This window comes from Cuculus canorus, chromosome 8 (genome assembly GCF_017976375.1).
Source record: "Cuculus canorus isolate bCucCan1 chromosome 8, bCucCan1.pri, whole genome shotgun sequence".
NCBI lineage: Eukaryota > Metazoa > Chordata > Aves > Cuculiformes > Cuculidae > Cuculus > Cuculus canorus.
In genome coordinates this window covers 10,720,479-10,742,969 of record NC_071408.1, presented here as the reverse complement: position 1 = coordinate 10,742,969, position 22,491 = coordinate 10,720,479, and the positions used below count along the sequence as shown (strand labels likewise).

General features: G+C 43.3%; 1 protein-coding gene across 6 annotated transcripts in view; it reads right to left on the bottom strand.

The window, feature by feature from the left end:
• DENND1B (DENN domain containing 1B) overlaps positions 1 to 9,198 on the bottom strand; it is a 162,019-nt gene extending 152,821 nt beyond the window's left edge. For 4 of the 6 annotated variants that reach the window (XM_054072749.1, XM_054072743.1, XM_054072745.1 and 1 more), the window contains exons 1-2: positions 6,966 to 7,290; positions 5,105 to 5,169 (exon numbers count right to left, since the gene is read on the bottom strand). In XM_054072749.1, the coding sequence (XP_053928724.1) occupies positions 5,105 to 5,169; positions 6,966 to 7,060 (160 nt within the window). In that variant the 5' untranslated portion in view covers positions 7,061 to 7,290. Of the gene's footprint in view, positions 1 to 5,104; positions 5,170 to 6,965; positions 7,291 to 7,955 lie in introns of those variants that run through there. The other 2 variants (XM_054072747.1, XM_054072748.1) reach the window with 2 other exon arrangements.
• Between the last annotated feature and the right edge of the window lie 13,293 nt (positions 9,199 to 22,491).

Below are 22,491 nucleotides of genomic sequence, written 5' to 3'. Positions count from 1 at the left end.
TATTTAAGTAAAACGTGAACAACTACAGTGAGGACTAAAGCAGTCCCAGACCTAGACCAAGATGTTTAGTGGTTTAATTTCCAGAATCTACCTGCACACTCTGTGGAGCTTTTTTGTTGCTTTTCATATGTGCTACAATCAAAGAAAATGAGAGTTTAACAAACAGAACTCTCTTAACCACACAAACTGAAACCAATCCAAGCCATCTTCTTCTTGGAAAACTGTAGGCAGAAAAGGTGAAGGCTTTATGTTCACAGAAGTTATTCCACCTCAACTTTTTACTGCTAGCTGCTGTATTTGCACCACCTTCTGTGTCTGACCTCTGCAATTCAGTTTTAATAAAACAAATATAGGGAGTACAGCCTATAGAACAAGCTAAATTACCGACTTCATCTTTGCATATTTAACCAAAATCTAAAATTCAGACATATCTGCATGTATGCACATACTGTGTATGTTTGTATATACATAGGTAAATACACACTCTTCATGAAGATTACATTGGCACCATAGTTTTTGGACATGTCCTATAGCAGAGTTCAGAAATATCAGCTTTCCAGAAATTCAGCTTACTTTTCATGCTGTAAGGACCTGGACAGAAAAATGAAAGGGGGGGAGGGGCTCCCAAGCCAGCCACTTTCTAGGCCCAAGCATGTCCTACATCGTCAGGTGCAGCACAACTTTCAAGAGGCAAGAGAGTGCCAGAAGAAAAGCAAAGTTCCTGTAGATGCAGCTGTCATTCAATCTTGAACCAACTGCCCCATGTACAACTACGCACTCAGGACGACTGCAGTAGTCCATTACTTCCGATGCCTAAAAAGTGTGATTCAGCCCAAAGCACAAAAAAACTTGCAACTTTTGACCCTAAAGCTAAAATAGCACAATGGATTTGGCAATATTAATATCTTTTATCAAGCTGTCCTTTGGGTCTGTAAGTGAAAATTTACTACAGAAGGCCAGTCGATGAAGTCAAAACAGGCAAACATTTTAGCTATTTCTTTTGTTTGCTTGTTTATTCTTCACAGGAAATTACAAAAATGTGCAGCTGCCTGGGAGGCAACTTAAAACCTCTTGCTATAAGGTGCTATTGACACTGCAAACCAAATTCACAATTAACAAGTACTGGGCTGTTAGAATAGCTTAGCGCTCATCTCCCTGTCGCTGAGCTCTGGTAAGCAGAGGTTAATTCATCCCAAAGTTTTGCAAGAATCAGGTTATGAATTTTCCCAAGGAAGAGCTATCAATCACACAAGCCAGTTATTGTGGGTTCAACACTACCCCGTTCATTGACGCCTACCACCTTCACCAATGTTGCAAAGGACTGGAAGTCTGGCTAAAAGGTCTTTTTCCCCTCTTTGGAATACATGCCTAATAAATAATTGCATACAGCTGAAATAAGTGGCGACTTCCAAGGTAAGAGTCTGAGGTGTAGTTTATTATCAAAAGCATAATTTATTCTGAAAATAAAAACAACATATTCTAAAGTGTTGGGGGAATCATAATCCTGCTTATGTGCTAACAGCAAGTCTTAAAAGCTTCTAATAAAAAGAAGATTTGCGTTTTTTAAACATAGCCAAAAGTGAAAAATAAGCAAAGCTGGTCAGCAACAGCAAAAAAAAGTTAAAATTCATGCTATTAATTCAATGGAGTGTTCAATTATAAGAATATTTATGTAAAGAGTACCCTTTGCTTTCTCCTACAAGGAAAGGGTTAGAAGATCACTATTCCAGCAACACTATCGTGCACTCCTGTAGTTCAAACAGAGAGAGTGAGCACAGCCCAAATGACAACCTACGCAGTCGTCAACACAGTAGTTAGACAAAATATTCAAGTATGTACTCTTGAGCCATACTATGAGCCATACTATGAGCCAACTATATCTAAAGACATGCTAGCACAACTGGGCCTGTAACCAACTCAGGAGCAAACCTACCATACATTAAGTGATAAAATCATATTAACTTACATGAAACCTCATAGGTGTTTACAGTGAGTAGAAAACAAACATTGTAAAAAATCAGTGAAACTACTTAGGAACACAATATCATATTGCACATAAAAACTTGCTGCATTCCATGTATGTATAATCATTTATAGCTGGAAGAGTTCTAGGACACTGTCAGATTAAAAAAAATTAACATTCCTTGAGAGCCATGCTAGAATTAAAAGGTTCTCTAAAAAATACTTTTCCAAAAGTGTATTAACAGCAAATATTTTTATCATGTCCCACTCTTGCAGGCATACAGCAACCCAGTAAAAACGTCATCTTCTAAACAGCTACTCATGCAGTAAGGCTACCTCAGATTTAAATTAAAAATGCAGGAGAAAACACAACTACAGCAAAGCGTGAAAAGAAAAAGCTTAAGGATACATGGGTCACATTAAGGTCTTCCTCTCTCCCAACTCGGCTTCTCCTGCTGCTCACTCATGCAGGGAGATCATAATTTTGTGGTTGTGATATTTCCACGGCAACACTGGTGACAGTGATGTCACAAATTCAGTCCTGACATAGCTTCAGGATCAAGTACAGAGGAGGCAGATGGGATGCGAGGGAGAAAGCCCCTATTTAAACACAAATCTCTTTCACAAGAAAGAAAGAGGCATGAGCAAAGAAACAGGTGAATGGATCACGTTTTCAAGTATGATATATTCAAAAGATTATCCTAGCATGAAAATCTATTTAAAGGCAAGACCTACAATACAGGCTAACTGTCAAATTTGTTAGGTCTTATAATAAACCAACCTTGAAAGCCCCCTGTTTAGCATGACAAGCCTTGTGCTCCATTTCTAAAGTGGTTGTGAAGACAATACACTCTCGTCCCCTGTGAATTTCCTTTAAATAACTTTAACATTCAGATATATTAATTTGATACATCACTGTGCTCATAATACCACATATAAATATGATGTCAAGCCCTCACTGGAGTGAGTTTGTTATGTGAATTAGATACAATAGGAAAGAAATTAAAATGAACCTCAGATGGGCCACCGAGTACAGCAGGATGGTAACCGGAATATTGAGCCAGCACAGTTTGATTGGTAAAAGGGGACTGTGCTTTCATACAGTTCAGGACTCATATAAGAATCAAAACAACCTCTAGACCAACTGAAACACTCCTAAACCCCTTGGAGGCCACATGCCATAGACTCCAACACTACTGGTATCAGATTCTGACTTTGGCCACCCCATGGACAAGCAGCAACTAGGCCCACACAGAGCAGAAGGGGATGATAGCAAAAAGTGGAATAGGAGAGAGAACACTCACAATACAGTCACAAATACAGTCCCCATATTAACTCGGGTCACAGTTTGAGGAAAGGCAAAGGTTTCTTAAAGATGCTACTATCCACAGAGGACAACTGATGAACAGCACAAAACGCCTATCGAGGGAGGCAGGAGATGTGACTGCAACAAGAATTCAGGCATAGGCGGTCACTCACAGAGCTGCAGGTAAAGAGAAGGGACTTCTTTCGACAGTAGAGATAGAAAGATGCAAAACAAGAATCAGAAGTCAAAAAGGAGATAAAAGGAATTAAAAGGATATAGATCCATGTTCTGATCACAGAAGGAAAAAAAACCCACATTTTTCAAGATGAAGACCTGAGAGGATTATCGACAGTCTAGCTCTCAAAAAAGAAAGAAAGAAAGAAAGGGAAGTTGAATAAAACCTGCAGGTTGAAGCTGGGCCTAAGCCAAGATATGAATGGGCCCCCGGAAAGGGCTGTCTGGTGGAGGGAGAGACCAAATGCACAGTGCAAGGAGGAACAGATCAGAAGTAAGCAGCTAACCAGGATTCACAGATATCATCTATCGAATGACCAAGGCAAAAACTGCAAAAGGGAGAGAACAGAAGGTAAAGTGTGCCATTATATGAACCACAACAATGACCAGAGAGTTAGGGAAGCTCATCTGATTCCTCAAATCATGACTGCAGCAACAGCAAATCAAATAAGCAGCCAATAAACTGAAGGATGCTGGCTGCAGTCACAATAAAAGTTAAAATAGCCAAGGACTGCACCAGGACCAAGATGTCATTCCACAACTAACTGAACAATCTTAAGAAGAGGATAAAATAGAAAAGAGGAAAAAAATAGCACAGAAAACTTGAGATATCAATAACGACAATATATATAAATACAACAGGTACAGAGAAGCCTATTGAATTGTCAGGAAAGCACCTAAAGAACTACAGTTGCTTAGCTTCAACAAAAAACGTTTGTAGTAAAACATAGTAGGGATGCACACGCAACAACACTAATAAATGTTAGCTGAAATTTAAAAAAAAAAGTAATTTAGGGCTATAAAATTCTACAAGCTTCTAACTTGTTAGAGTAGTAAATTCTAGAAACAACATCCATTAGAACAGTAAGATGAGAAATACAGACTTCTTCTTTCCCTGTGTTTTTTATAAGGCCAACAACCTTAGATGAAACATGAACCAAGTTCCTCCAACAGACTTTCTAGAGGTCACTTTAATTCAGCACTGGAAATCCCATCTTCTTTTTATCTGAGAGGGAATAAAAAGCCACTCTCAGATAAACTTTTGCATTATTGCTTCTCTTTTACCACCTGTTTATAGAGACATGAAACTGACAGCTAATATAAATTCAAGCAGCCTCTTTGCTGTTGTGTATCATGTATCAAACCAAAGCAGCTGCCAAACATCAGCTAGAAAGCAAGTCTCTTTCTGTTGTTCAGAAAAGAACTTACTTTCTCCCTACCACACTGACCAAAATTAACATTCCATTGAAAGACAGAAGTCAATTGTTCTGCTAAAACAAAATCATACAATAAAATATCAACATTTTAAGACTTCAGAAACTGTGGAAGGTACATTTCAGAAAGACTTGCAAAGCTTGGACTTCACAGAAGACCAAATATTTTTGCAACAACCAAAATGAAAACAGAACAATAGAACACCACCACAACTATGAATTAACACAGTAACAGATTTTAAAAGGCAATAAAATAACATACTCATTTTCTAATACAATCACAATCCAACAGCAATTCAAAACAGGGGATGACAATAGATCAGGATGCAAATTATTTTTTTCCACCTCTCATTTCTATAACTAAATATCAATAGGCACAGTATATTACCTTCATTTTCAGATGCTTGGCATTTTACCTTCAGTACCAAATCAAATGTATGTTCTGGATTTTCTCTAGAAAAAAGTAAACTACAATTAATTAATCATATACATGTTTCAGGTAGTGTTTCTACCATGTTATATCTTTCCCATTCTATTTGTACAGAATAAAATTTAAATAAATTAAAATTTCATTAAAATAAAATTAGAAATCGGATTCGTTCTAATGAAGAACCAAAAAGTCACATTTTCCCGTACTCTTTTTTTCTTTAAAGAGTACGAAAGATAAAAAAGTGTGATCTATTTCAGTGATACTGCTACTACTTTATACATCAAATAGCTTTTATGTCACTTTATCACACCACACCTAACCAGCTGAGAAAAAAAAGTGCTACTAAAGTCCTTACCATTCAGTCTGAAACACACTAATGGAGTCATGGGCAGCCTTTTCCAAAGCTACATTTTACCTCTACTTAATAGGAATAGCCCATCATCACACTTACACTTTAATTCCACGAATTTAGCCACTACCTCTTAAACACATATGATAATGCTGAGAACCACTTAGCTTCCTCTTTCACAAGAGATTGACGGTCGACTTGACTTTAAAGGCCGAATCTCAGGCATGATTCAGTCAGAAACCATCAATGCAGTAACTAGAGATAGATGCAATTCCAACCTAGCCGAGAAGATAGGAAGATGGAGCCTCCAACATCTGCAGCCAGCCATCGCCGGTCAAGCTCTGTGACGCCCAATGCCTCCGTCTCCTCCCCCTCAATCACCCCTGGTAAGAATGGAACTGTACATATGCTAACAGCAATTAGCACTCCAGCCTGATCCCCAAACTAAATATTTATTAAACCAGTTCTAAATGCCATTACTATACCAACCCACCTCTCCCTGCCTACCAAGTACACTATTTATATTAAAAAAACAGTGGTACACCGCATCTGTATCAATTATCTATTTAACCACATAAAAGGCTCACACTTGAACTACCTATCTTGAGTAACACTCCCACCGAATGATCAGCTGGAGTTTTAGGCAAATAAAAAAATCCAATGACGTGGTTCCAGGTTTCTAAGAATGCTTCAACTAAAGCATGCGGCAAACTAACACACTTGTTATTTCTTTCAAGAAAGTTTGAATTAAATCCAAAGGCCTAGCTGGGGAAATTTCAGCTGTCACAAATTAATTGATTCAGTAAGTGCTTTCACTGACCTTGGCACCATCCATCAACTGAGATATGCAATTACAGTCTATTCAGGTTATGAAGACATCACACGCCCATATCGCAACCTTTCCTTGCATCGTATTTTAAAGCATTTAGTTGGGAAAATCCTGCATCTACTGATCCTGTGTGGCAGGAGACCAAATTCTGCTCTGAGTTACAACAGCCTAAATCTAGATATTGGAGATTTACACTGGTATTAAAGCCCAACCATTCTTCTGCTGGCCCGTGAGTAGGTTCAGAATGAAACTGATAAGGCTTGGCTTCATTGAGCCACCTAGAAAAGCCAACCACAAAACCCCTTCCTTTAAATGAAATGACATCTCCCCATGAGGTTGCTCTGGAGACGCACCAGTTTTATACTCTCAGGCCATCCTCCCCCCGTATTTCTGCCCAAAACCCAGACCACGCAGCGCTGGGGTTTGTTAATGGGAGTCAGTTAAAGCATCACAAACACTGAAATGAGGACTTTCCAACTCAACCCCAGCGGAATCACCCTCACAAAGAAAACTCTCTGGAGTAGCACTGCCTTCCGTCTCCCACTCAACTACTCCAAACACGCTCTTGCAGAAAAATGCTTCTAAGTTTACTCTTCACATCCCACCACCCTCGGAAGTGTCAAAAATGTGTCAAACTAAACTGAGAACCGTCAGATCGTCTCTCATTTCCTTCACAGCCACCCGGCAGCCGCCTGTTTATTCGCCACGTATCTCTCCGCACGGAGATCTTTGTCATCCCCCGGTGTCCCCGGCGGTGCCCGGGCCCGCTCTGCCGAACGCCCCAATGACCCCTCGGCACCTGCCGTGCCACAGCGGCCCCGGGGGCGTTGGGAATGACCGGGGAGCGACTGCCGCCGGCCTCGGCCTCCCCGCACGCAGCGGGGCCGGAGGGAGCGGCCGCGGGGGGACCCGCACCGGCACCCACGGCCGCGACCCGCCGGGCTCGGGGCGGGGCAGGGGCGCTGCAGCCACCGCCTCCTGCGCCGGCGCCGCCCGCCGACCCCGCTCTGCTACCCCCGCAGCTCTGCGACACCTCCCCCGCGCCCCCCCTCCGCTCTGCGCCCCCCCCAGCTCTGCACCGCCCCCACAGGTCTGCACCCCCATCGCTCTGCACCCCCCTGCTCTGAACGCCCCATCTCTGCACTGCCCCCTTCGTGCCCCCATCGTTCTCCGCCCCCCATCTCTGTGCCCCCAGCTCTCTGGACCGCCCCCCCATTGCTCTGTACCCTCCATTGCTCTGCACCCCGAGCTCTCTGCATACTCCCAGCTATGCACCCCCAGCTCTGCACCCCCAGCTCTGCACCCCCATCCCTGCGCCCGCCATCTCTCTGCACCCCCAATCATTCTGCACCACCCCCCAGCTCTTCACCGCCGCCCTGCGTCCCCCTCATTTCTCTGCCCCCCCTTCCCCGCGCTGCCCCCCACCTCTGCGGGCCCCCCAGCTGTCCACCGCCCCCGTTTCGCCCCGGCCGCTCCCGGCCCCGCCGCCCGCCCCGCTGTCACTCAGCGGCCGCGGCGCGCCCGGCCCCTCGCACGCTCCCGCCGGGTGGGCTCCCCCTCCCCTCCTCTCCTCCCTCCCTTCGCCTGCGGGCCGGGGCGGCCGCGAGGCCCGCCCGCCGCCCCCCACTCACTTGAACCTGCTGTCCATGGTCGCATCGCGGGCCGCGGCGGCCCCCGGGGAGAAACGCCCGGCGCGGCGGGGCGGGGGCGCCGCTGCCCTGGGCGGCCCGGGGCTGCTCCGCTCCCCCGGCTCGGGCCGCGTTTGCGGCGGAGCGGCGGCACCGCCTCCTCCCCACGGCTCTCAGTTCCTGTTGCGGCCGCTCCGGCACCTTCTGGGAACCAGGAAGCTCGGCGGCGGCCCGGGGAGCAGCGGGGCCGCCGGGGAGGGGGCGCAGCGCCAGGGCAGGTGCGGCCGACACGGGCCGAGCCGGGGCCTCCCGGTGGCCCTTGGGCTCAGCCGGTGCCTCGGGGCCCGGGGCAGCACCGGCCGTGTCACCTCAGCGACACCGTCACCCGCGGCGCCCAAGGTGCCCTTAGCGTTCGCCCTGCCCGGCGGGGGCTGTCACGGAGCCTTGTTCATAGAGTCATAGAATGGGTCGGGTTGGAAGGGAATGCAAAGGTCATCTGTGAAGGGCGTGTAGTGAGAGGATGATGGGGAATGGCTTTAAATGGGAGGGGGGAAGATTTAGAGACGTTAGGAAAAAAATTTTCACGATGCGGGTGGGAAGCGCTGGCACAGGTTGCCCAGGGAAGCTATGGCTGCCCCATCCTGGAGGTGTTCAAGGCCAGGTTGGATGAGCCTTTGGCTGCCTGATCTAGTGGGATGTCCCTGCCCATGGCAGGGGGGTGGAATTGGATGGGCTTTAAGGTCCCTTCCAACCCAAACCATTCTATGATTCTATGTTCTAGTCCAAACCCCCTGCAGTGAACAGGGACGTCTTCAACCCAATCGGGTTGCTCAGAGCCCCATCCAACCTGATGTTGAATGTTTCCAGGGGTGGGGCATCAGCCATCTCTCAGGTGGTTGCAGAGAGTGACGAGATCTCCTCTCGGCCGCCCCATGTCCAGACTGAATAACCCCAGTTCCCTCAGCTCCTCATAAGACTTGTGCTTCAGACCTTTCACCAGGTTCATTGGCCTTCTTTAGACACACACAAGCGCCTCAATGTCTTTCTGCTAGTGAGGGGCCCAAAATGTAACCTGTGGTAATCTGTTTTGCTTTGGTTTCTGTCAAGTGCTGAATAAACAATTTCCAAAGTGTCTGAGAGGTGGAGCACTGGGGGAAGAGGCCGGAGCAAATGCTCCTTCCCACAAACATGCATGTCAAAAGCCCTTTCCCCGAGTGCTCCCAGTAAGCTTGGAAAGGAGGAGGAACTAACAGCATCTTTGACAGGCTTCCAAGTCTCATTCGTGTGAGAGGCACTGAGCAGCCAAATTTCCACCTACATCGAGTTTCCCTCGCAAGTGTAGTATCACTGCGATGAAAAAAACCACATAAAGTAGATTGTGTGGTACTGGGCCAAATAAAAAGCATCAGCCGTTTGACTCTTCCTCCAGAAATCAATCATAATATCAACAGCTAGAAAAGAGGAAGAACCTCAAGCCAATTGTATATTGAACACATAAACCAACATTAGTGCATCACTGAGGCTGAAAAATCAAATATTCAAAAGTCAGGAAATTGCAAATACTAACATTTCCAAAGCAATATCATTTTGGCTTCATTATACATCCTACACACCTCATAGGATATAGATTAAATAATAATAAAACGTATAGATGTGCAGTGAAAATGACTGATTGTTGCAGCAGAAACTTTAGCTTTGGGATTTTCTTGGATTTCAAGGACTTGCTTTCCCAGTCTTCATTTTGCAGTGATTCTTGGCTGTGTTTTAACAGCCAGTGTTTGCAACTCCACTGAAGTAAGTGAAATTGGTTGGCACTTTGTACCATTAACATATAACCACACACTTCATGTAGCTTGGGGTTTATAGAAAAAATCATCAAATGTGTAATTTTGTATACCATGAGAGGCAACTTTAACTCACCTGCTGTAAAATTTAACTTCTCTGGTAGGATCAGTCTGGATTAAACAGCCAGGAGAGAGGGGAAGCAATGTCCCTCCCTGCTCCCCTCACTGCCATGGGAAGAGCAAGGCAGGGACCCTCCTGCAGCCACCCAGAGTTGCTCAGCTGCAGTACCCGGGGCAGGCTGGATGCATCCTGCATGCAGGGATGTTGCAGAACTGAAAGGCTTCAGCAGCAGCGCCAAGTAGAGCTGGATACACGAGAAAGCACATGCGGGGAGGGAGATGATCACTATCTTGTCTGTACATCTGTTTCTCTACCTCCATTCCACCCTCCATTTCTCCCCCATACGTACTGTAAAGGACAGAGAATTTGAATCTCATTGCTGAAAAAAAATGGCCAATAATTTAGGAAGATTGAATTTGATGATTATCCAAATACTAAGCTGTTTTATTTGTGGAAAATACCATTTGAATTATACCAGAAAGTGAAAAAAAATGCTGTGTTTCAGATTTTAGTAAATCTGTATTTTGGATTATACTACCTATTTTATAAGCCTCCCGTGAGTTTGTTTCTCTCTTAAGTTGCTGATGCTTGCCACTTTTGCAGATAGAAGAGCAGTCTGGCAGCCCATCAGGCTGATCTATTGTGTGATTCCAGCCAGTCTCTTGGACTGGTGTCTGTCTTGGCAGATATGACCATCAGGTCCCTTGGAATTTATTTTATCGTAACTGGAAAAAAAATAGATAGGGTTTCTTTCCCAAAGTAAGTATGTGCCTTGTCAGTAGAGTAATTGACTAGACGCAGTGACTAAACCTCTCCTGCCAGGAACAGCAGGCAGAGTAGAGAAAGTTCACATTTAAAACAGAAGTAATACAAGAGGAAAGCCTGTTGAGATGAGGCTCACATCTCTCTAAGCTATTATTTTAGACTCTGCGAAAGCTTAAGCAGACATCTATGCCCAGGTTACACTTAGTTCATGTTTTCAAGAGTGATTTGCAACCACAGCAGCTTTTAATGAAAGACAATGTTTTAGGAAAGGTGCCGGTGTTCAAAACCATTTCTTGCTGCTGCCTTGTTTTCAGCCCTTCCATGGGAAAGGGTTGAGGCAGAAGGAGAAACTGGAAGAAAAACCTAGTAGATATGCAGAGAACGGATTACTTCAGTGTATTCTGAAGCTAGGAAAATCTAGTTTGCTTTTCTGTATTCTTTGTTTTTCCTTTCCAAATTAGAACCATGAAGCAAATTATATTTGGGCTTTTCAGAGTCAATTGTTACACTAGGTAACCCAGAGGACACAAAGCCTTTTTCTTTATGCTTTACATAACATTAAAATTGCTGAATTCTGCCTAAATTTTCTTTAAAAGATTAGCATGGGGACTGATACAAGAGGATTTGCAGGAGGTGAGGAAGGTGGACATTTATTTCATAGATAGGAGCATCTGAAAAAACAAGTAATCTAAAGATGAAGATTCCTACTCAGTCTTAATTGTAATTTGCCAGTGCTGAGTACTTATTAGTCGTCTTTGCAGCACTTTAATAATGTAAAGGACCCTCCTAGCTGATACAGATATTTACAGACGTGATTCAGCTCTGATGTGCTGTCAGTAAAAGAGGTCTCGCTGTAAACTGAAATGGACCTACAAGTTTCAGTTTTCTCACAAACTGATTAATGCTTTGCAGTAAGAGGCTGGATGAAAAATACCCAAAAGTCTAGCTCATATGAATCAGATAAGAAGAGGATGGAAGTGACATCAGCATAGCTCGGTCTCAGAGGTCAACATAACAAAACATGTAGGGTACTTTTTAGTTTGCAACCAAATTCAATATGGAAACCACAGGAGGTGGAGTTGCAAAACACCAAACAAAATCCAAAGCAAAGAATCCACATCATTTCTACTATGGAGCAATCTGCCATTCTCTGCCAAATCTAAACCACGTGGATTTAGGTCTATAAAAGTGGTGCAGAGCAAGGTTAGGATCTCAAAAAGGGAGATGAGAAACAGACAAGAAATGGCTACACGTCATGTCACTTGGAAATGGTGGAGCAAGGGAGAGAAATTCATGAGAATCCAATTACTTTTTCAAAGTTGAAGCCATTACATACACACATTTAGTGATTCTGTTTGGCAGGAGGAAGGTAAAAGGGACAGAGAAAATGAAAAGCACAAAGCCTCTGACCACAAAGAAGTATTCTGTTAAGCATTTAGGATTGGGGAATTTGAATCCTCCCAATGCAAACTGCAAGCACTCCTGTTTTGTGTGAGAAGATTCATGGGGAATGCAAGAAACAGAATTTACCCTACAGACAAACTCAACCCTGTGAAATAACACAGAGTTTGGTAATGGCTGTTTGAATCAGGCTCTCTACACATATAAATCTTCCACCCCAATGAAATCCGGCAAGGGTTTTTTTAGTTTGCTACCCAGTCCTGAGGTAGAAGAGAGCTCTCATCACCTCTGTAAGCTAGAGGGCACATATTATGAATTAAGGGATCTTAAGTATTACAGAAGTGCTCCTTGGCCAGATACATTTCATTTAATAGTAAAACATACTACTAATAAATACAGTCTTCCTCTTAAATGGTGCTGAAATCCATAATGAGATTTCTCGCAGAAAATTGTTAGCAGAGCTTGATGAAAAAGCTCTCCCAAGGGAACACCAACGGGTTTGTCAGAAATGGCAAAATCGGAAAAGAGGCAATTTCCCATTGTAAGGGTATAGCAAAATATTTCTTGGAACACTCTCATATGATCAGCAATTTATACCTCGTACTAAGAATTGCTTCTTCACTTGCCACTGAATCTGTTTGTACTGGGATCACTCTTAGTCCTCATTCTTTCCAAGAAGTTACAGTGGATTTATGTTATCTCAGCAGCTATCAGTACCTCTCCTAGCAACATACTCACCTTGCCACACCTCATGGACTTGGAAAGGATCTCTCAAAATGAAATATTGACCTCATTGAGTGTTTGATGTTCATTTTAATGGGACTGGAGATTTTTTTTTATCAGCATGTTTGAATCTTACATATACTCATCCCAAATTGTAAATGTGTGACAATGTAATCTCTCTATGCAAAGTTCTCCAAATCCCCAAACCAGCAAACATCAGTTTCCTCATTAAACTTCTTAGCCATAATACTGTCATGAGATGATATTTAGGTTATTATTTCATAATTCAGCTGCTTTAAAGATGGTCATTGATTTAAAATAGGTCTCTTCCAAGAAGGCTGTGATGTTTATTAACTAACTAGATACGTAATGAATAAGTCTACAAATATTCCACGTAGTGATTTCCTTCTTGCATGATCCACCCAAATATCTCTTTTCATGTCCCAATTTTATTGAATATTAGAATATTAATATTAATATATTAAAATCAAGGTTAAAAGCCTAAGTTTTCCTGCTTAACAACTGACGCTTATTTAAGAAAAAGATGAGCAAAGTGACACCTTGAAAAAATACAGATGTGGCTGGGTAGGACTTTTGTGTGAAGATTAAGCTATGCTGTCACTAAAGTTTGGGGATGCAGCATTCCAGTAGCTGTCATTGCCCCTTCATCCATGCTATGTGCAAAGGCTGATCTGCCCAAACACGCACGCACAGGTAAACATTAATTAATCAGTGAACTCCCAAGGAGAGATCATTACTTGGATAGGAATGAGGATTCCCAGGCTTTCTAATCAATGTGTCCTACCAACAAGACTGAGAAAGCAGGTCTCTGTTAATCAGGTCAGTTTTAATTGCAAGTTTAACAAAGGAGCTTTCATGAATATAAGCTCAGACTACAGAGTTTTAGGAGCTAACACACTCAAAAGTTCAAATGTTTATGATATGGCTGTATTAGCTCAGCTTTTAGTTTACTGGTGGTATTTGCAAATCTTTGCCATCTGGTTCATGATACCTTCTGTTAGTTAGATTAGCACTGTAATCTATGGAAGATGTGAAATATGTATTCAGTAAATAGTTACAAGCCTTTGTAAGGTTTAACCAGAGGTTTGCTTTACCTATGCAATCCTAATGTCTTATTGGTGGTCTGGATGGAAATTAATTTAGAAAATACAGATAAATAATATTTCCGTGCATACTAACCTCAATTTGTGGACAATTTAGAAAATTCTTTGGGTGGATTTCTGATTTATTCAGACATGACAGCTGGTAGAATTTAACAGTAGAATAAATTACCTTTCAGCTCTGCTGCCCAAATCCAGCCTTCAGCCTGCGAATACCAAGTGCTTTCTGGTGGCTGTTGATTATTCATAGAAGTGTTTGAAAACAAGTGGTGGGCTTTGCCCAGTTTCAGTTTAGATGTGAGCCAGACACCTTGCAACCGGCCTCCCTGTTAGGAAGTTCAAAGAAATGGAAGACTGAAGAAAGAAACTCTTCTCTTCTTTGCATAAAAAAATCCCTTCAAGAAAGATTTGAGCAGCATTGATGGCAACACTAAAGGAATATACTCAATTCTTTCCCACAGTTTGTGGAGATTTCTTCAGCCCAGCAGATAGTTTCTTAAGGATGACTTTTTTAGTGAAGCAGCAAGGTCAGGTGGCATCTTTCAATATGCATGTATTCTGGAGAAGGAAATCACTGATTCAAGTCATTTGCAAGTAAAAGTTTCTTACCAGATTGCTGAATAAATTCAGTTCTTGTCTTTAGGCAAGGATATACTCACACTTCTCAAACGTCTATTTTAAATGCTGCAGGTTGTAGGCTACCTGATGAATCTGGTACTCCTTAAAACTACCATGGAGCAAGATATTTTTTGCCATATTTGAAAGTTATTTTTAAAAAAGTTGTAGTCAAAGCAGTAAGAAACTTACTTTTGTTATCAGCCATAAAAATTTCATACTCTTGTAATCTTCTGAATGTGGACTTCTTGCAGTGAGGTCAAACGTACATAAATTTAGGAACTGAAATTTATTAAAATGAGGATGTTTTAAAAGTCTACAAGCCATTTTGGAAACTGTCTGCCATGTCTACTGAAGAAATTCTGAACAGCAATCAAGCAATACTAAATATTAAAAGAACAGTTTCCAGCTGTTTATTTGCCATGGATTAGGCCTTCTGTATGCCCTGGCATCATTATGAAAGAGTATATACTGGCAGATGTTTTGTATAGAAATTAGTTATAAAAAAAAGCCCAGTTTCTCAGCCTTTCAAACAGTATTTAATTTAAAAATAGCCAATAATGTATTTTTGTATTTACTTGCACAACAAGATTAAAAGGTACCATAAGGTGCTAGCCTCTTTGGCCAGAGATTGTCTTCATGTTTTGTTGTGGGTGCTTTCCTCATAATAAACTGCTTCAGATGATTCAGTAATGCCAACTCTTCTTAGGAAAAAGGCAAATTTCTTCTAATATTAATTTATTGGAATTTTTTTCTATAAAGTAAAAATTCTATCTCTGTGCAATATAGGAATCCTAATGTATATACTTAGCAAGCTGTTTGAGGAAGACACTTCTGTTGCAATAATGCTTTGTTACGCAATTGAATCACAGGTAAATCAGTGAAATATCAAACATCTTCTGCAGGTTTCTTCATTCAGACATGCTAGGACAATTGACCCAGTTATCTTTGTGCTAAATAACTGCAAAGAGTTCAGACAGATGGGTTTAGATCCATAGGTATATTCGCCATTATTGACTCACTACAGGATCAGATACTGAAGGCACTAAACTGATCGAGAGATTCCAGGCACAACAAATGTGAAGGTAATCTCCAGTAATTAAGTAATACAGTAAACTGCCATAATTATTGGTATGATCACTGAAGAAATTACTGAGTTTAGTATCTGGCTAGAATAAGAATACAAGAAGGAACTGGCAGCTCAAGAAAAGCAAGACCAATGAGCTATCCTTGGGAGACTACAGCCCTACTACAGCCATGGATTATACAGGTGATGATTTCAATTGCTTGACCTAGCCCAGCTGCCTATCCTGATCACTGGAGCTGTAGACCCAGTGAAAGAGCAGAAGAATGGTAGGACACTGTACTCTCTGGCATTTGAGTGAAAGTGCTTGAGAGAGTTCAGAAAGATGGCAAAACCTACCCTGTGCAGCCACCTCTCTACTTTATTTCAGGGCTTCACTCTTCACTGGTGTAAAAGAGAATGGGGGGTACTCTGCAGTTCCCAGGTGTTCCTGTAAGTCTGCCACAGGATCATGCCATTTCATTCTCAGAGTCCCAGGCAAGCACAAAAATTAAATCATTCTCATATTACTTACTTTGCACGGAATTCTCCATCTGTTGCTTTTCTCAATAGTTCCATTAGAATGTAATTTTGCTTCATACTTTGTTGTATCATTAACAGATGTTGGAGCAGAATAATGCGTACGTGTTCCTGAGAATTAGAAGTGTTGCTAAGTGAAAATCTCTGTCTGCTGTCCTAGGACTTGTGTTGTGACATTGCATCAAAGTACCTCACAGCCACACGGAATCACACAGGTCAGAAGGGACCTCGATGGGTCACCTCATCCTGCTTCCTGCTCAGAGCAGCTCAGAGCAGCTTGAGGTAGAGCAGAGTGCTCAGGCCCTCATGCAGGTTGGTTCCAAGTTCCTCCGAGGGTGGAGGATACCACAGCGTCCCTGGGCAACCTGCTTGCTCTAGTGTTTGACGGCCCACATGGCAAAAATAAATTACTGTATCATCAGAATTTCTCATGTTCCCACTCATCTTTACTGCCTCTCATCCTTCCACTCTGCTCCTCTGAGGAGAGTCTGGCTCTACCTTCTCTGCACTCTCTCCTTGGTAGCTGCATACAACAGCGGGGTTTCTCTGAAGCTACCTCTCCTCTGGATGAACGAGTACAGTTCTGTTGGCCTCTCCTCCTTTATGATGAGCTTCAGCCACCCAACATCTTGGAAGCCTTCCACTGGACTTGCTTCAGTATGTTGGTGTCTTTCTTGTGATGTCTAAAACCTGACGGACTAAACAAACAGAGGGTCTGTTGACTTCCCTTCAGCAGCTGGCTGTCCTTTTGCTAGTAGAGCCTGGAGCACAGTCAGCCTTTTTGTGCTGCAAGGGCATGTTGCTGACTCACGTTCAGCTCCTCGTTGCCCAGGTCCCCCAGGTTTTGTTCAGCAATACTGCTTTCTGGGCAGTGCATCCCCAGCCTGTATTGCATCGAGGCCTTGAGTGAACCCCCCGCTTCCAGGATTTTAGTTGGTTCAGGAGTATATTTGACGGAGTTCAAGGTCAGCCTTTTTGCTGATCTGAGCTCTTTGTTGGGAAGAAAGCTAAAGGCAGCCTCAGCAAGGGCCTGCATGCCTCTCCATCCCTTGGGAGCTGCTTTCAAACTGAGGCTCTTGTGCTTGGTGTTTGCCTGAGCCGCACGGCAGCTGTGCTGCAGCTGTGTTAGTGCCTAGTCTCGTACCTCCCTGATCCTGGCCCTGATCCTGACTTGCTGAGTTGACTTCCTGGCTTGACCTTGAACCTGCCTCATCACAACGGTCTTTCTGGGTGGTCACTGTTTCCAGTCATATGCACAAGAAGCCCTTGTTGCCTTTCACGTCCTTTGCTAATCTCAACCCAGTTGAGCTTTAGATTTTGCAATTCCTCCTCTGCTTGTTCAAGCAGTGTCTCTGTATTCCTCCTGGGCAGTTGTCACTGATTCCTCCTTCTTCCCAGAGTGCTTCCTTTCTGCATCTGAACTCAGTCAGGAGCACCCTCTTCATCCATGCTCATATTCTGCGTATTACACTAGACTGCTCTTATGCTCTAAGGAGGTTGTCCTAGAAGACTGACCTGCTCTCCTGGACCCCTTTTTCCTTCAGGTCTGTCTTACATGGGAACTTGCCAAGTCTCACAGTCATTGCAGCCAAGGCTGCCCTTGACCTTCGTCTTTTCTACCAATTCTTCCTTGCTTGTGAGCAACAAATCCAGCAGAGCATCTCCTTTAATCAGTTCGTTGACCACCTGCTTCAAGGAAATGCCTTCAGTACACTCCAGAAACCTTCTGGATTGGTTGTGCATGGCCCCATTACCATTCTAGCAGATACCAGAGTGTTTAAAGTTCTCCATCAATGCCAGGGACTGTGATAAAGAGGCACTTAAATACAGCACAGCTAAACAATAGTTCAACTTTGTGCATACAACACGTTTAGACTGCATATATCCTTGCAAACACATGTGATACCGAAGAAGAGCCACATCTTGCATACTGTGGTAGGATCAGGAAACACAGCTAGAGCTATGGCACAACTGCAGTAAACAGAACAATGTGGATTGACATGGTGAGACTGGTCCTAGAAGACAAGAGCTCAAGGCTTTAAACATGAAAGCAGATGAAGAAGTAGGGATCACTATAATGGCATTAGCAACACGTTGGATCTGATGGACTATAATGGATTACAATCATCTTGAAATCCTCATTTCCAGGGGTCAACTTCTATATTTCTGTTGCAATCTCCTGAAAAACAAAGCAAAAATATCATTTGAGGACTTTTATACTTTAGCATGTAATTGCACTATATCAAATAGGCCAAGGGCATGTTATTTGCGCTCTATTCTCTCCTAAGTTTCTTTGATGCCAGCTGTTAAACATGGTATTTTGTTTCCAGGCTTCTATGGGAAAGCACTACTGAAGTGCATTTCAAAAAGCGTTGTGAAAGCTGTTATCATTCATGTCTTCACAGTTTGCTCATTTCATTTGGTATTGATTATTAACGTTCAATTTATATATGTCAATCAGAGCTGGGCCTGTTCCACAGAGTAGAAACAGTCAATCTGCAATTTGTCAAGTGAAAATATTTTGGAGAGCTCAATGAATATTCTTGGTACCAGTATTTACCCTTAACACAGTATATCCATTACTGACACAATCAATTGCAATCATTTGTTCCACTTTTCCTACTAAATTACAAAATATTTTGTACAACATTTTTTCCTCAAATAATGTATAGTAAGCTTGGCAAGTGGGAAGACACGGGCAATAGTTTTACAAAACAATATGCCATTTTTCTTTTTCACAGAATGTGTGTCAGCCACTAGCAGGCTCAGGAGATCTAATCCATATGAAAGTTCCTCAAATGTGTTACAAAATACAGGCAGAATCTTGCAAAAGAATTTTCTTCAGTTTCTGAGCTTAGGATGATGATTAGATCTAATCCATCATTCAATAGAGTTAACTAAGGAAAAAAGAAGAAATAATTCCTTTATCTGTTTTCCACAGTAAAATTACAGGGTATTTCCAGGCACTATTTAAGTTAATAAAACCTGATTTGAACTGTAGGACCTCTTTAATAATCTCCTAGTTTAGCCTTGAGACGCAGTATACTGCGATTCTGGTGTGATGCAACTTATTTTCAGTTTTGCAATCTACAGAGTATATTAAAATTATGTACAGCGCAAAGGGTGCTATTAATCTACTCATGTCATAAAAGTTGTTTTTATAATGGACACAGTAAGAGGTGCTTGAAATACTGCAATGGTAGTGCCCATGAACTTATCGAAACGCTTGCCATTTGTTTTCATGAGACTGCCTCTGTTAAATGTTATCAGTGAAAAATTTTAATTTCTCATCGTGTGGTCGTCAACTTGTAACAGCAGTAACCCAGAGAAATAATATGCTAAAATAATAACATGCTATGCTTTATTGAAAGATGATTTCTGGCCTGCTGAGGAAGTCCACCAGTATTTTCAACAAATCTGGGCATTATCCACAGAGTGAGTAGTCTTTGATTACACAGTTATACTGCAGAGGAACACAGTTATCCACTGTCTGTAAATGTAAAGATATTTACCTAACCTATTTTCTTTTGGATCCATTCAGAAACAAAGAAAGCAACTTCTCTGCACTTCTCAAACCAAATATTTGCAGGCTTTTTTTCCCCTGCAACAGAAGAATCAGTGCAAACTACCTTTAATGCACGCCACAAATCAGCATCCCTCCAGTCCATCTGCTGTATTAACTGTTAAACTCGAAATAACCACTAAGTATCGTAGTGCAATGTTGTGCTACTGTCGCAACTCTTTTGCTAAACTCATCTTGCAGTTCCCTCCCTACTGAAGCCAAGTAAATTAACTAGGGACAAGCAAGGGTATTCAGGCAGTTCCTTCCCCTATTTCCTAGTGACTGTGTTCACGGTCAAGCATCTTACTTGGTAGGACCCGCTGGGACATGGTCCTCCAAGACAAGGGAGCGAAACAGAGCTGGAAAATATTTAAGGAAGTTTTCCGTGAAGCGTAAGGTCGTGCAGTCCCCATATGTAGAAAATCAGGCAGGAAAGGGAAGAGGCAGGAAGTGTGGCTGAGTTGAGACCTGATGGTTAAACCAAAAAAAAAAAAGAAAGGACTGCACAGGCAGTGCAAGCAGGGACGGGGGGCCTGGGACGTGTATAGAGATGCTGCCCGGTTGTGTAGGAATGAAGTCAGGAAGGCCAAGGCATAGCTGGGGCTGAACTTGGCAAGGAAAGTGAAGACCAAGAAGAAGGGCTTCTGCAGGTACGTCAGTCAGAAGAGGAAAGTTATAGAGAATGTATCCCCCCTGATGATCGAAAATGGTGACCTCATATCAACAGATGAGGACAAGGCTGAGGTACTTAACAACTTTTTTGTCTCAGCGTTCACCAATAACTGCTCTCCTCACCCTTCCTGGGTCTTGGGACAGCAAGATGGTGACCACAGTGGTAGACCCCCTCCCATAATAGAGAAGGATCAGGTTTGTGACTACCTGAGGAACCTGAACATATATAAGTCCATGGGACCTGATGAGTTGCATCCCAGAGTCATGAGGGAATTAGCAGATGTGGTTGCCAAGCCACTCTCCAGGGTATTTGAAAAGTCATGGCAGTCAGGAGAAGTCCCTGGTGACTGGAAGAATGGTAACGTTGTGCCCATTTTAAAAAGGGTAGAAAAGACGACCCTGAAAACAGCTGACCTGTCAGCCTCACCTCTGTGCCTGGGAAGATCATGGAACAGATCCTCCTAGAAGCTATGCTAAAGCACATGGAGGGCAGGGAGGTGATTAATGGCAGCCAGCACGTCTTCACCAGGGGCAAATCCTGTATGACGAGCTTAGTGGCTTTCTATGATGGGGTAACTGCAGCAGTGGACACAGGTAAACCAACAGATGTGGTCTATCTAGACTTAGATCATAGAATAGTTTGGGTTGGAAGGCACCTTAAAGACCATCTAGCTCCAACCCCCCTGCCATAGGCAGGAACACACTGCACTAGATCAGGCTGCCCAAGGCCCATCCAACCTGGCCTTGAACACCTCCAGGGATGGGGCAGCCACAGCTTCCCTGGGCAACCTGTGCCAGTGCCTCACCACTCTCATGGTGAAGAAATTCTTCCTAATGTCCAGTCTAAATGTGCCTCTCTCCAGTTTATAATCATTGCCGCAGTCCTATCCCCACAAGCGTTTATGAATAACTCCTCTCCCGCTTTTCTGTAGGCCCCCTTCAGGTACTGGAAAGTTGCTATAAGATCTACTCTGAGCCTTCTTTTCACCACTCAGCTTGACTTCTGTAAAGCCTTTGACGCAGTCCCCCACATCATCATTCTCTCTAAATTGAAGAGATATGGGTTTGATGGGTGGACGGTAAAGTGGATAAGAAACTGGTTGGATGGTCATATTCAAAGAGTAGTGGTCAATGGCTCAATGTCCAGATGGAGATCCGCGACAAGTGGTGTCCCTTAGGGGTCTGTACTGGGACCAGTGGTCTTTAATATCTTTATCAATTATGTTGACAGTGAGATTGAGTGCACCCTCAGCAAGTTTGCAGATGACACTAAGCTGAGTGGGATGTCATCCAGAGGGACCTGGACAGGCTGGAGAAGTGGGCCTCTGAGAACCTCATGAGGTTCAACAAGGCCAAGTGTAAGGTCCTGCACCTGGGTCAGGGCAATCCCCATTTTCAGTACACGATGAGGGACGATGTGCTTGAGAGCAGCCCTGCAGAGAAGGACTTGGGGGTGCTGGTCCATGAAAAGCTCGACATGAGCCAGCAATGTGCGCTCGCAGCCCAGAAGGACAACTGTATCCTGGGCTGCATCAAAAGAAGCATGACCAGCATGGCGAGGGAAGTGATTCTGCCCATCTATTCCTCCCTTGTGAGACCTCATCTGGAATACTGTGTCCAGTTCCGGAATCCTCAATACGGGAAGGATATGGAGCTGTTGGAACGGGTCCAGAGGAGGGCTACAAAGATGATCAGAGGGCTGGAGCACCTTCCCTATGAGAACAGGCTGAGAGAGTTGGGCTTGTTCAGTCTGGAGAAGAGAAGGCTCAGCTTATAGCGACCTTCCAGTACATGAAGGGGGCTACAGGAAAGCTGGAGAGGGGCTATTCATAAATGCTTGTGGGGATAGGACCAGGGGCAATGGGTATAAACTGGAAAGAGGCACACTTAGGCTGGACATTAGGAAGAATTTCTTCACCATGAAAGTGGTGAGACACTGGCGCAGGTTGCCCAGGGAAGCTGTGGCTGCCCTATCCCTGGAGGTGTTCAAGGCCAAATTGGATGGGTCTTGGGCAGCCTGATCTAGTGCAATGTGTTCCTGCCTATGGCAGAGGAGTTGGAACTAGATGGTCTTTAAGGTGCCTTCCAACCCAAACTGTTCTATGATTCTATGATCTAAGAGAAAGCATTTGCAGAACCAGTCCATTGAAATATCTGCCAACAGAGAATCTT